We start from the raw sequence: 13,340 nt of genomic DNA on the forward strand, positions 1-13,340 counted from the left end.
TTATAGTGAACAAGCTACTGAGATTTAAAAACGTCAGAGGTTAAGTGGCAAAATCAATGTTTCATTTTGCTATATTTTTATTAGTCTGTATAAATTTGATAAACTATCTGCTCAAACTTCACATATAAACTCAGTCGCATCCATCCATGGCTGTCATCTAGATATCTTACTATATTTAAAGAGTGATTCATGTGAATTAGCAATTTAAAGTTTGTTTAAAACAATAACACAAAAAATAAAAAAATTTATTTATGAAAGAAATTGTGACTAATGTCAGATTTTTATGCTTTTGTGTTTTCTTTTATGTTTGTTTACCAATGAAACTCGCACATTAGATTAATGTTGTATGCAGTTTCTCAAGGTCATGAAATTATTTTTTTTAAATAAAACACATAAGGGAACTTTACAGGAGAGCAATAGGGTCACTGAAAAAAACAACTTTTTTCTCAAAAGATTAAAATCAAATTCTGAAAAAATGTAAAATTTTTTCCAGTGGACCTAATTCTCTTCTGCAGAACTTTGAAAAACACACAAAAATTCAAATTAAGCAATTACCGTTTGCTTTTTCATAATTAATTACCAGAAATAAGCTTCAGTTTTAATCGCACTCCCAATAAAACCACAACATTCATCTGAAAAATCCTACTTTTCACCAGACTGATTTCGTTAAAACTGCTGCAGCGACTCAGAGGAAGCTCTCACCCATCGGGATGGAGGTCCCATGGATCTTGTCTGCGTATCCAGCGAAGTATCTAAGAGTCTTTATCGTTGCCTGGAGATCCACAAACAGGGTGGGCAGGAAAGGCTTCCCACTGTTCAGCGACTCAATAGTCTGAGGGGAGAAGAAGTGGGGGACATTTTGGGAAAAATGTGATATAACCTTGTGATCTTCACATAATTCTGAACCAGTTCATCCTTTACACTCACCCGCAGGTGAAAAGTGACACCAAGATAACATTAAACTACAAATACAGCCCCTCAGTTCTCTTTAAGGCAAGGCAAATATTTGTATTTGCGAAAGGAGACCAAGGCAGATTTGCAGGAGGAAATAAAACGCACCGGATAAGTTAGGGGATTCAAACTGGAAGAAACAAACTGATGGATTAAATAAACTCTTGGACCAGATCACGGATTAGTTTATACAGATTGAAAAGTTTAATTTTCATTCACTTACTGCTAAATAGACGCTGTCTCGCTCCACCAGGTCGGCCAGTTTGGCCAGCAGGCGTCCGCGCTCAGACGCATCCATCTTTCTCCAAACCGAGCCCAAAGAGAAGGCGAGGCGAGCAGCCTGCACTGCTTTATCAACATCCGCCTGCAAAACACAATAATTATATCAAATAGATATTAAACGTTTGACTCTATTGTTATTTTCAGACTTTATCTGCTGCCAGACAATAGTTTGATCATTGGGTAAAAATCTCATTTGAACATATAAGAGATAAGGACATAATCTCTGTTTTGACTGTCATGAAAAATGTCAAAGTATATCTACTCATCCTATTAATAATTCAGGTATTTATGCTACTTTTATATTAGGAATTAAAGCTCTGTCTGTGGATTTATACATTTATATTCCTTGTGAGTTTCTCCTCAGACCAAACAAGATGAGCAAATATTTCTATTTCCAGAATGACAGAACAGTGACAAAGATCAGTTTAGAGATTATTTCCCTCAAATTCATAAGTTTACACACACAGTGACCTTTTTAAGTCTTTTTGGGAAGTCCAGATGATGATGTCACGGCTTTGTCAGATCTTGATTTACTTCTACTTTTACAACGTGGGAAAATCAGAAAAATGTCAATGTTGTGAACTTGAAAAAGAAATGGATGTCTTTCATTATTCTCGCATTTAACAAGTAAAAGGTTGACAGGAAAAGTTTAATCGTATCTAGTGTGGAAAACAAGCCAGTGTGTATGTAAATATCTCAAAACAATGAATCCCAGTAAAAAAGATTCTTGGTCTTTATGGTTGGAGATCCTCATCGCCGTTGCTCCAACATTTAGCTCTGATCAAATTAACTGATTATAAACATTTCCTATTTACTTGAACATACCAGGGATATCATTTATAGACCAACTTTATTTCTAAATACTATAAATATTGCACTCATACCAATGTCCAATCCTTTTAAACCGTTTAATTTCCAGTATTATGGAGGTTGTACTTGCAGTAAGTCTAATTCTATGAGTAGATTTGTAATTTTGAGAGCTTTTATAGCCATAATGTCAGGCTGTTTCCTCCAGTCCTCATTCTGGACTCACCTTGTCCGCCTCCTGGACCTCACAGATCTGCTCTCCGGTCGCCGGGTTGTACACGGCGAAGGCCTTCCCACTAACAGAGTCATGCCACTCGTTATTGATGAAAATCTGCAGGGAAAATACATTTTCACTCTTCAGCCACACTTAAAGCTGAGCCACTTCGGCTTTCTGATATAACGCAGCAGCGAGTGGAAAGAATGATTGCTGCTGCTGATGTTGCATATTTGTGTTGCTGCTTTAAGTAAGCTGGTTGCTGTAGCAGAGCCTGTGAAAGAGTAACAGCTCTCAGGCTGCGGGCCCAGCATGTCCAGCCTCTCATGTAAGCGATATGGGAGAATCTCTGGAAATCTGGACAGAGATTCCTGTGTGTCCAGCATTGCTCTCTGGGGAGTGCTCCACCATGCAGACAAAGGGGGTGGGTGAGTGTGAGACGGTGTGTGCAGGTGGGGCTGGAGGGTGAGTGGGGGGGACAAATCCCTATCAGACACCCAAGACCCCCAAGCACAGAAACACACGTTTCACAACATCGCCGCTCATTTACGAGATCATAAAACACGCGCTGCGCTTGGTTTCTGTGAAGCGTTAAAGCAAGTCTTCCGTTAAACAACCGGCCGGGATTCCAAACACGGCATCTTTAACGTCTATAAAGACCAAAAGAAAAATTAATGTTTAGACAACGGCGCGAAGTGAGAACTTTGTCTGCAAAGAGGAGTTTTGGGCATCCAGATGAAAAGCGCAACAAAACGTGAGGTGTGTCTATTGAACGAGACATGTTTAGATTCATTAGGAGGAACGCTCACGGTCTGTTTTTAATGGCTGTCAGTCCTTCTGATAGATAGAGTGCAAGGAGAACATCTGCTGGCACAAATCCCTCTGTGTATACATGTGCTCTTACCATCCTTCTCCGACGCTCTGAGAGCAAACCTGAGAGGCAGGGTTCAAGTATCCCACCGGCCGGAGCCCTCCTAAACTCTCCGACATGTTTACCCCAATAAACGCCGCCTGTCAAGGACTTTTTAATTGGCTGCAAACCTCTTTTTCTGTTTACGCTCAGGCTGCTTTGACACCCAGCTTACTGACTGATAGTGCAGACTCAGTTATGGATGAACTCCAGAGGAGCTACAGCTCTGGAAAATATTAAGGGACCCCTTAAAATGATCAGTTTCTCTGATTTTACTCTATATAAGTTTATGTTTGAGTAAAATGAACATTGTTCTTTTCTTCTATGAACTACTGACAACATGTCTCTGAAATTACAAGCAGAAAATGAGAAGTGGTCAAAAGATGCAGAGCTTTCAGACCTCAAGAAAACAAGTGCATAATCATTTAGAAACAATAATACTACTGTTTTAACTCAGGATGAGTTCAGCGATCAATATTTGGTGGATAAACCAGGAGTTTTTCAATGTGGTTCAGTGAAGTCGTCTTTCTCTTAGTTTCCAGAGCTGTATTTAAGATGTACCATCCTCCAGACAACGAAACACACACATACACTGCAAAAACACAAAATGTCACCAAGTATTTCTGGTCTAACATCTAGTGCAGATATCTTAGTACAATGGAATGGAATAAGGCAACACCAACTAACAAGTAACTTTTCAGCAGATATAGGAGCTTGTTTTAAGTCAATAACTGCTTAATATTGATAAAAAGAAGGAATAGTTCAATTGGCAGATTATTTAATTTGTAACAAGACATTTTTCCCATGTTGTAAGTTAATCATTTACCTAAAATAAGCTCCTGTATCTCACTGAGAAACTCCTTCTAGGTTAGTTTTGTCTTATCTCAAGTCTACTGAGATATTTGCTCTGGAAACCAGAATGAAGATTTTATGTTTTGCAGTGAAGTTTCTTCTCTTTATTTTCTAGCACGTTTTCTTCTACGCCACCTTTAATCTGCTGCTCATTAAGAGCACTTCATAAAATTGTCAGTAACTATAAGGCAAAGAGGGCCCTATGCAAAAAAACAAAAAGTCCTGCAGAGCGCTGAATTAGTTTTTAAATTTATAGGGGCCACTGAAGTGGGGCGCCCTAAATCAGAGGAGCCCCCCTGACAGCCTCAACAGCCTGGGCAAGAATGCGGACCATGGGTAGCTTTATCCGTGGCGTAACCCCTCTGGTTGGATGCCACTAAAGGAGAAGGGATAAAGCACAAAAAAACGCCGTGGAGCAGGCCCCACCTAAATCACGGCGAGAAAAGGACGACTGTCAGATGCCGCTTGGCTCGGCCGTCTCGCTGGGCTCAGGCTGGTGCGAGACTTTTGTCCCCGTTCCATTGAGAAGCATGATTAAGATGACAGGCCCGGGTTGTAAATCAACTCTCAAGGTTTCTTAAAATTACTTTTTAGGATCGTTTCGGACAAGAGGGCAAAGAACGCAAGGATAAAAAAAAAAAAAAACAGAGCAAGGGCGCACATTTTCAAATGACTAATGGTGTTTTCTTTTCCCCTTTCCCTGCGGGGTCTTTGCTATCGCTTCACATAATGGGTCTGTGTTTATGAAAGTTTGAGCTGCCATCCAGAAAGTGCAGTAAAACGTCTCCTTTTATTACTAGAAACTACATTTGTTTGTTGTTTCTTAACAGCCCTTTGAATTGTTAACTTTTGCGATGTTGCGATATAAAGAGGCTTTCCAAAACTAATCATACTCTCAGTAGAACTGCTCCACATTTTGAAATGTTGCAACCACAAACAACAACGCAGTTTATTAGCATTCATCAGATAGTCCGACATGAAGTTGAACATAATTATGTACTGGCAGGAAACGGTTATTTAAAGTCTTCACAAATAAAATCTGAAACCGTTGAGTGCAATTGTATTTCCCCCACTAAATCAGTGAAAATTTGAGTCTACAACAATTAGAGACTGAGATTCTCGTCTGTTTTTTCTTTGTAAAATGAAACAAAGTTAAATTAAGAGCAGCTGTAAGTTTACAGTCGTCCGGCAGGATGATGAAGTTTTTCCAGGATTGCACTGGATTTAGCCATCACTTTCCTTTTCCCTGCCAATAAAAAGCTTTCACCACAGCATGACACTTCCATCGCCATGTTTTACCATGAAGGCTGATTTGTGAGTTACTTTTCCGACCCTTTTGTACGTCGGAAAAGTAACCTGCTGGCAGCGGCTCAAGCTAGAGTCATTAAGGTTCTTTTTCAGATCCCTTTCCATAAAGACCAAATTTGTCCAATAAATTATTAATAAATCTCGCATCAATAGTTTTCCCGGCGGAGCTGTGGATCCATGCAGCTCCTCCAGAGTCACCATTACAGTATTAGCAGAACAGCTACATTTACACTAGCGGTGCAAATATTTCAGTAGGTAACGATTTGATTCTGATTTTTAGGGATACAGTTTGATTCTGAGACCATTTTTAAGTCAGAAACTAATTTTTTTATTAAAACGGTCTAGAGTTTCTGCTTAATTTATGTGGCTAACAAGAGGAAAAGACCGTAAATACTTAAAATATTTATTTAAAACTACTCGAAAAGGTGCAATCAAACTCCAAAAGCTTAAATATGTAAATAAATAAATAAAAAAATGTGTTTGTGCATACAGTTCTTAAATTACCAGTATTAGGTTAGCTTTAGCTGTCTGGCCTTTTTAAAATATAAACATACAAGTGGTGGCCGAGTGGACGCGTAATGCAACATGCAGATTTTTTAGCACTTTGAAATGATTCAAAATTAAAAATGCAGTTCTTAATAGGATCAATTTTCTAGTTTACGTTACAATTAAATTGCACAAGTGGACTCTAACTAGAACAAAGGAAAAACTGTGTTTTATTTTATGTTCAATCAACGTAAAGCAAGCTGGATGCATTTTGTTTTGGAAATTTTTCTAAATGTTGTATTTTTTTCCCTTCCAAATCACAGTTATGAGCTACTATGTGTTGGTCCAGCACACAAAATCCAAACGCACTGAAGCCATAAAACTGAAGTACTCATCCTACTGGTCAATAATAATCCAGGAAAAGTAGAAGTAAAAATAGCTCTGTCAAGTTAAACTACTAGAGTGTGTACTTTCAAAAATACTTAAGTATTGAAAGTTTTTTTTAATGTAGTCCAGAATAGTTTCTACTAAACTGGACAGATTATAGATCAATAGTAATAAGGACACCTTATTTTCACGCATTATTAATTTACGTCACTATTTATAAGGCAACACAAGTGGGACAAAAATCATTATTCTTCTTCTCTCATCTGGTTTGAAGCGCCATATTGTCACCTACAGTATAGGGGTGTAATTTTACTGCGTGTCGGTGGAACAAAACTACACAAACAGAGCCAAGTAAGAAAAGTCAATAGAGAAATGTAGCGGAGTGAAAGTATTAACTTTTCGCAACAAATGCCACTCAAGTAAAACTCAAATTCTCAAGAACTGTGCGTATAAGTACAATAAATTTACTTCGTTACTGCCCACCTCTGCACGAAGGTGTTGATACTTTTGCAAGGCAGTGTGTGATGGACGCCTGAGCAAAGCATACAGGCCAAGAATGTCTGCACAGGTCACAGGGCAGCTGCAAATATTTAGCAGCGCTCGTGCTTTTCACTGAAAGCTGTCAGTCCCATCATCTTAACCTGAAGACAGGACACGTTTTACAATTATTACACACTTTCAATCAGCAACAAATTGCTTCCTTCGTCATTTCAGACAATGGCTTTACCTTAAAGAAACGTTTTTCATGACCATTAATTTTTTTTAAGTGCCCTGTTATAGGAAGTAGGAGAAGCCAAAATACTTTCCGCTGCCAACAAAACATCTGTTTGGCTCTCTGCTTCCTCTCACGGCTCAGATGCTGGCAGGCCAGAGGAATGTTTGAAGCCCCTCGTCTTTTCTCTCTGAAGCAGGGAGGGTGGTGGCCGGATTAAGGACGTGTGTGTGTTTATGCGCGACACCACGAGCTCCCGCAGCCCAGACGTGTCCTACGGGCTCCGAAAACGGCTCGTCTGAGCAGGAAGTTTCATATCCTCCCCTATCGCAGGACCTCTGCTTCCTCTCTGCGTCTGGATGGGTTTCAGGAGTCTTTATAATTACTACTGTTACAAGTGAGGAGAGCATGTGAAAGGGGAGAGCAGCCGGTGGGTTTTCTTTTTTCTTTTCTTTTCCTGTTCCTGCTTCTCTTCACATGTTTGACACCATGGAGCCGTCGTGTTTTTCACGCACACTCCCAGAGACAATGCCACCCCGCACTCCTGCGTTTCTGAGGGGGCGACCCCACTGCCGCTCACTGGCAAGCGTCTTTTCCTTGTCGTCGTCGAGTGTGTGTGTGTGTGTGTGTGGGTGTGTGTGTGTGTCTCTGACGACTCCAAAATGGACTCAAGCAGCGCTTTTAAAATCAACTCTGCTTAGTAAGTTTGATTTATTTCATAAGCGTCATTTTGTTAAGCGCCTAATAATAATACTGAATTTATTTCTGAACATTTTGGAGGGTAATCAGTTCAATCTGCTTTGAATTGAGCAAATGTGTTGCTAAATTAATATATGGATATCTAAAAATATTAATAAAAACTATGAAAAAAAACCACTAAGTTTTTCAAGACAAACCATCTCTTATTTTTGGTTGGTAAAGATAACTAAAATTATTGTTCATTCCTAAATGTAACCAAAAAAACAACTACATTGTCTTACAGACTTTTTTTGTACTTTCTATACCCTTTATGGTGTAAATTTAAAATCTCCACCTGGATAGTTTTGCTTATTTTAATTGTACGCAGTTCTTTAAATGTTTTGTGAGTAAATATATATTTGCCTGTTTATCCATAACAACTGGAACATTCAATATCTAGCAAGTTATTTTAGCAATTTACCGTCTATTAATCGAGAGTTTCATCAGATTAATTTCACTCCCTGCTTCAGTCGTGGTGAAATTACCGTAATAACCCGATATTGGCTGGAAAGCGCAACGTTCTTCTTTTGTCCTTAAGATGCTTTATAATTAATTTGGCCGTATGCTTTGGGTCATCGTCAATATTTTCCCCAATCTTTAACTTCCTAACTGATCTCTTCAGTATTTCAACATAACTTTCTTTCTACAGGATGTCACATATTTTGTGAAATGCACCAAAACGCCCCCACAAGAGGATGCTGCCATTCCTGTTCTTCAGAGTTGTGATGATGTTCTTAGGCTTGAAATCTTACCGCCGTTTCCTCTAAATGTGACGACAAGAACATGTTTGATCCATCAGATTATAGGTCACGTTTTGTTGATTTGTCCCAGGATTCATTTGTGATCTGTAATCTGGGTTTTGACCTTCCTCTTGGAGTGATGACCTCTCCCTCGACCTTTCCGGCCTCGTTTTGCTGTGGATCATAAGCATCTCCTGGCTTCATCCCGCTTCTTTACACTGAAATATCTTCATCACACAGAGTCCGTCCAGTAACGAATCAGGTTTTTCAAAATCCACAAATCTCTTGTTGATTTTTTGGATCATTTTTTTAGATTTTTTTCCATCATGTCACAGTGTGGCTAAAATCCATCCTCACGCGTTTCTCCAATTAACTGAAATGCTGTTAATTATTCTTTTTAAGTAACATTTTTCACAGCAGGTTTAAAACACATGGTAAACTTCTGAAATTAAAGAAAGTAATAAAAACTTTCTGTGATATTTTGCAAATAGAAACAACTTTGGTGCTCCAAACTTGCGCTAAAGTTTAGCTTAACTTTAGGGCAAGTTTCCCTACAAGTTTAAGCTAAAGGAAGTTTATTTTATTTTAAATACAAACGATTGATATCTTACCTGCTTTCAGATGTATTTTACACGTTGTTTGTAAAAGCTGTTTAGTCTGTGAATGCACCTGAAATCGCTCAGTTTGGCTGTGATATCTGAATGACAGTGAAAGCGTCACATATTAAAAAACCGGGCTGTTAAAAAATGTTTTTAAAGCTCAGTAAGACAAAATCTGAATCGTCCTATGAAGGGTTAATGAAGGAGAGAAATACGGCAGATTCATTTCCATGCATCAGCAATGAAAACTGACCTCCTTGCTCTGATTACTGAGGCTTTGACGTGTTTCCTGTGTACTTTACAGTTCTTCAAAAGTCAAGTCAAGGGAGTGTTAAAAGAAAATTTTTGCATAGTTTCACTCTTGGGATCAGTAGACAGAGAGGAAGTAATTTATAAAGAAACGTCCTGCTCTTTCACAGACAAATAAACACAGAGGAAGGTTTTTGGGGTTTTTTCTGTGCGCACACTAAAGGAAAAGTTTAGTGCAACAGATTTATGAAGCCAAGTGCTTTCTATAATGACACAGCGAGGATTTACACGTTGAACAAAGAACGAAGAGGAAGTTAAAGGGGTAACCTCGCCGTCACTCGTCTCCCTTCAGCTGTGATTAAGAGACGAGGGGACGCGATGCTGACGTCTGAGCCCGGACCGTAATTTACAGTTGCTGCACAAGTGGGCATTTCACACCAAAGGACACATTGATGGCGCTGCACACTTAGCCTGTCAGGGCCAAAGAGATGTGCGCCGCGGAACCTGGCGGCCATGTGATGTTGTGTAAGCGGAGGGAAGGGAGAAGGGAGAGAGGAGGCTCTCGCTGTGCTCGTCGTGATAAATCATCGTATCCCCCAACTTTGGGCTGCGTTTGATCTCGATCGCGGTAAGATGGAGGTTTTGAAGTGAAAAACTCCAGGACTGCAGGTCAGGCAGTGGCGAGGCGGGGCCGCTAACCCACACAGTGAGGCAGGGTCATAATTTACACCCCGGTGGACAGCAGCAGAGCATCGGGGAGCCCCCGAGCCTCCATCTGTACTATCTCAATCAGTGACAGATTGATGGAGCCTCCTCTTCATGCAAACCAAAGAGGACGTCTCTGCATTGGATGCTTTACAAACACACAAGCCCTCAGCAGGCGGACTCAGAGCAGGTTCCTATGGTGAAAAGTGCACTTATGCCACCATGAGCAAAGCAACAAAGAAAATTTATCACTTTTGATTGGATTAGGAGATCTGTAACTCACACACTGAACAAGGCTAATGAGCTCTAGCAGCTTTTAAGTTCTCCAGATTTGTGGCACAGGTCATTATCCAATTACAGCCTCAATAAAACCAACGAGGACATTTAAAAAACAAAACAACAACAACAACAAAAAGTCAAAATAAAGCTGTTATGAAACTGTTTTTTTTAAAGTTTTCAGATTTTACCACGTACTGGATTTATTTATCACAGGCTGAAAAACGTAAAAAGAAACAAAAACAACAACAAAGCAGGAAAGGCCCCAGCATTTACTCCCCCTTTCTGTTAAATTCGTCCCACCGAGTGTCTGGTTTAACAACTCATTATCACTAACCTGTGTGAAAAATCACAAAGACCAGAGGTATCACCTGCTGAAGGGAGAATAACCTCAACAATCTCACCTTTCCTCCCTTCTGCTACAAGTGGAAAAGCACAAAACATCAGTAAATAGTAACCATCACTCTCTTATTCTTCCTATTTAAACTATTTCTGCCAAGTAAAGGTGAGAGTAAGGGACTAATTCAAGTGAAATGTAAGTAAAATTACTTATGCATGTTGGATTATCCCAGATTTGCACACAAAAGGAGACGTCCAATGCAATTACACAATGTGAGATTGAAAGGTGAGCAGTTCATGACTCGGTGAAGGGACAGGGGGCAACAACCTTTTTTTAATCCCAAGCTTCTCTCTTCTACAGGAGATCTGTCAGGGCAGGATAATCTATCAGCGATATCTCAATTTACAGGCACGTCTGAATGTAATGTTAAGTTATGGAAAATTGAATGTTCATATCTCTAAACGGTCAGTTTCGAGGAAACCTTTCCAGCGCAGGGTGGAGTTCAGGAACCGGGTGTGAGGAGAGCCCACATCAGGGGTGCCCATAAATCAGAGCCCTTCTGCCCCCTGGTCCGCCGGGCCAACAGGGACTGGATGATCCAAATTCCTGGGGGTTAATTCACCAAGTCGCTCCCTGAATTTCCTCCAGTGCTCCATCGTTTCCACCTCTTCAGCGCCGTGAGGGGGAAAGGAAAGCACGCGGCTCGACCTGCAACGTGCACCATCCTCCCCTACATGCAGCCGCGTGGCCTTTGCTCTCAAAACACTGGCGACGTGTTAACACAAAGCAGTTCCTCCCACATTATCGTCAGTCTGTCCCTCCATAGACGCCCTTTTGTCTTGCAATCATAAAAACACTTGTTCTGCAGGAGGAGCGCTCAAGAGGCCAGAAACTGGAGCAGGCTGCTCACAACCTGACCAGACCTCCATCTACACATTCCTGCTGGGATCCGTCCAAAATGCCTCGCTTTTCTATGAAGTGCCACAATTTATATCAGAAGTCACATTTTACTAGATCCACTTCTCGTTTTCTCAGTTTGTTTCTGCATCCCCCCCCCAAAAAAAAATTAAATAAAGACGTATTTTCAGCAAAGCAGCCCAGCTGCAACAAGACACACATTTTACCTCCAAACTATTCACCCTCTGAACAAACTCCAGGTCAGTAAAGACTAAATCTCTCACCGAAGTCGTAACATTGAGCTACTACTTGGATTTGAGCTTTAGGTGTTTTGCCATTATAAACTCGACTAAAAGCAAATACTGCAAGTCGTTGGTATGTGCTTGAATTTATCTCAATTCCACTGAGGCCTAATTTCACTGTGAGCTATTATAATGTAAATTGAGGGACTAGAAAAAAAAATCATAAAAGCTTCATGATGAGAATTAAATGAGAAACAGAAAGGCTTTTTGTTCCAATTTTTGCTGTTTTCTATAAAATTTTAATAGCCCCATAAAAATGCAGTTTATAAATTGGTTTCCCGCAGCGAAGTGAAATAATGTAATAACGTCTGCAGTCCAGGTGAAATAAAAAATGAAACAACATGACAGGAAGAGCATGACTGGTTGTAAATTTTTAGCAGCGTCTAAAACTCAGCGCACGCTTTTTTTTTATTATTGCCTCATCAAATACTTTCAATTTAATTTGGCCTCTTTAAGCAAATCAATTACTAGACTTTATCATAATCTTAGAGGCGCAAGTAAAATGTGTTTTTCTTAAATGTGTAATTTATTGAGTGCGTGTGCGAGTGAAATTAGAAATATTAAGTGCGCCTCCGTCGTAGGGAGGACGTCTCCTCTCATTTGGGACTTTAGATAATAATTAATAAATAACAAAGCTGTGACGTTCTGTCCGTGAAACTCCGCGCAAACTCTGGAGAAAGTCCAGACCTCGGAGCTGAGAGCGCAGCCGAAAGTGTCCGCGGGAGGACGGGAACAGACCTTGGTGTGCTTGATCTCCGGGTTGGGCACCGGGGAGGGCATCAGCTGGAGGGATGCCATGAGAGCAGCCGGGTCGCTCTTCACCTCTCCGGGCATCTCGATCTTACTCGAAGTCATCACGGCTGGTCGCTCCGCTCGTCTTCCTGCTTCCCTGCTCACTGCGCCTTCCTCCGGTTTTTCCTCCTTCCAGCTGGTTTCTGATTAGAGCTCCGGGTTCCTTCCTGGGTTTATAGCCAGGTGTCGGCTGCGGTTCGTTTTCATTGGGCGACGGGAGAAGGGGGAAAGGGCCGTCCTTTTGAAAATTAAATCCGAGCATTTACATAAATGACCTCAAGCCATGCGCGCTGAGGAGGAGGAACGCACGCACCCCACCCACCTCGCACTCACTTTCCTCAGTCGCTTTCACTCCGCAACAGTTGGAGCCTTTACATACTTATTCATAGTTTTACATACACAAATATCACGCTCACGGAGCCTGCGGCGAGTTATCACTGAGGTCTGGAACTGATTATCTCATAAGTGCGCAGAGCGCTGATAATAACTCCGCATGTTAAGGTTGCGGCTGTTTTGAATTGCAGAGGGGAAAACAAGAAAATAGGTCCCAGATCTAAGCCGTAATATTATATATATGAAGTTTTCTGGTTTCTATGTGTTAAGATTTGGTTTAGTTTAAGCAGTAAAAGTCACTCCAATAAGGTCGTCAGTAACAATTTCCTGCATAGGTGACATGAAAGTGTCACCCTGCCTTTCGGCTCGCTCTCACCCTGTGGGCTGATTTGCCTAACACAACCTCCCCGCGGCCGGCGCTGTCATGTAAATCGCGGGCTGCAGGGATTGCTGCAGCTCG

General features: G+C 40.8%; 1 protein-coding gene across 1 annotated transcript in view; it reads right to left on the minus strand.

Annotated features, from left to right (window-relative positions):
* aldh1a2 (aldehyde dehydrogenase 1 family member A2) overlaps positions 1 to 12,782 on the minus strand; it is a 33,703-nt gene extending 20,921 nt beyond the window's left edge. The window contains exons 1-4 of the mRNA XM_005807710.3: positions 12,494 to 12,782; positions 2,267 to 2,371; positions 1,175 to 1,315; positions 703 to 832 (exon numbers count right to left, since the gene is read on the minus strand). Of these exons, the coding sequence (XP_005807767.1) occupies positions 703 to 832; positions 1,175 to 1,315; positions 2,267 to 2,371; positions 12,494 to 12,610 (493 nt within the window). The 5' untranslated portion in view covers positions 12,611 to 12,782. The remainder of the gene's footprint in view (positions 1 to 702; positions 833 to 1,174; positions 1,316 to 2,266; positions 2,372 to 12,493) is intronic.
* Positions 12,783 to 13,340: the final 558 nt, after the last annotated feature.

This window comes from Xiphophorus maculatus, chromosome 4 (assembly GCF_002775205.1).
Source record: "Xiphophorus maculatus strain JP 163 A chromosome 4, X_maculatus-5.0-male, whole genome shotgun sequence".
Taxonomy (NCBI): Eukaryota; Metazoa; Chordata; class Actinopteri; order Cyprinodontiformes; family Poeciliidae; genus Xiphophorus; species Xiphophorus maculatus.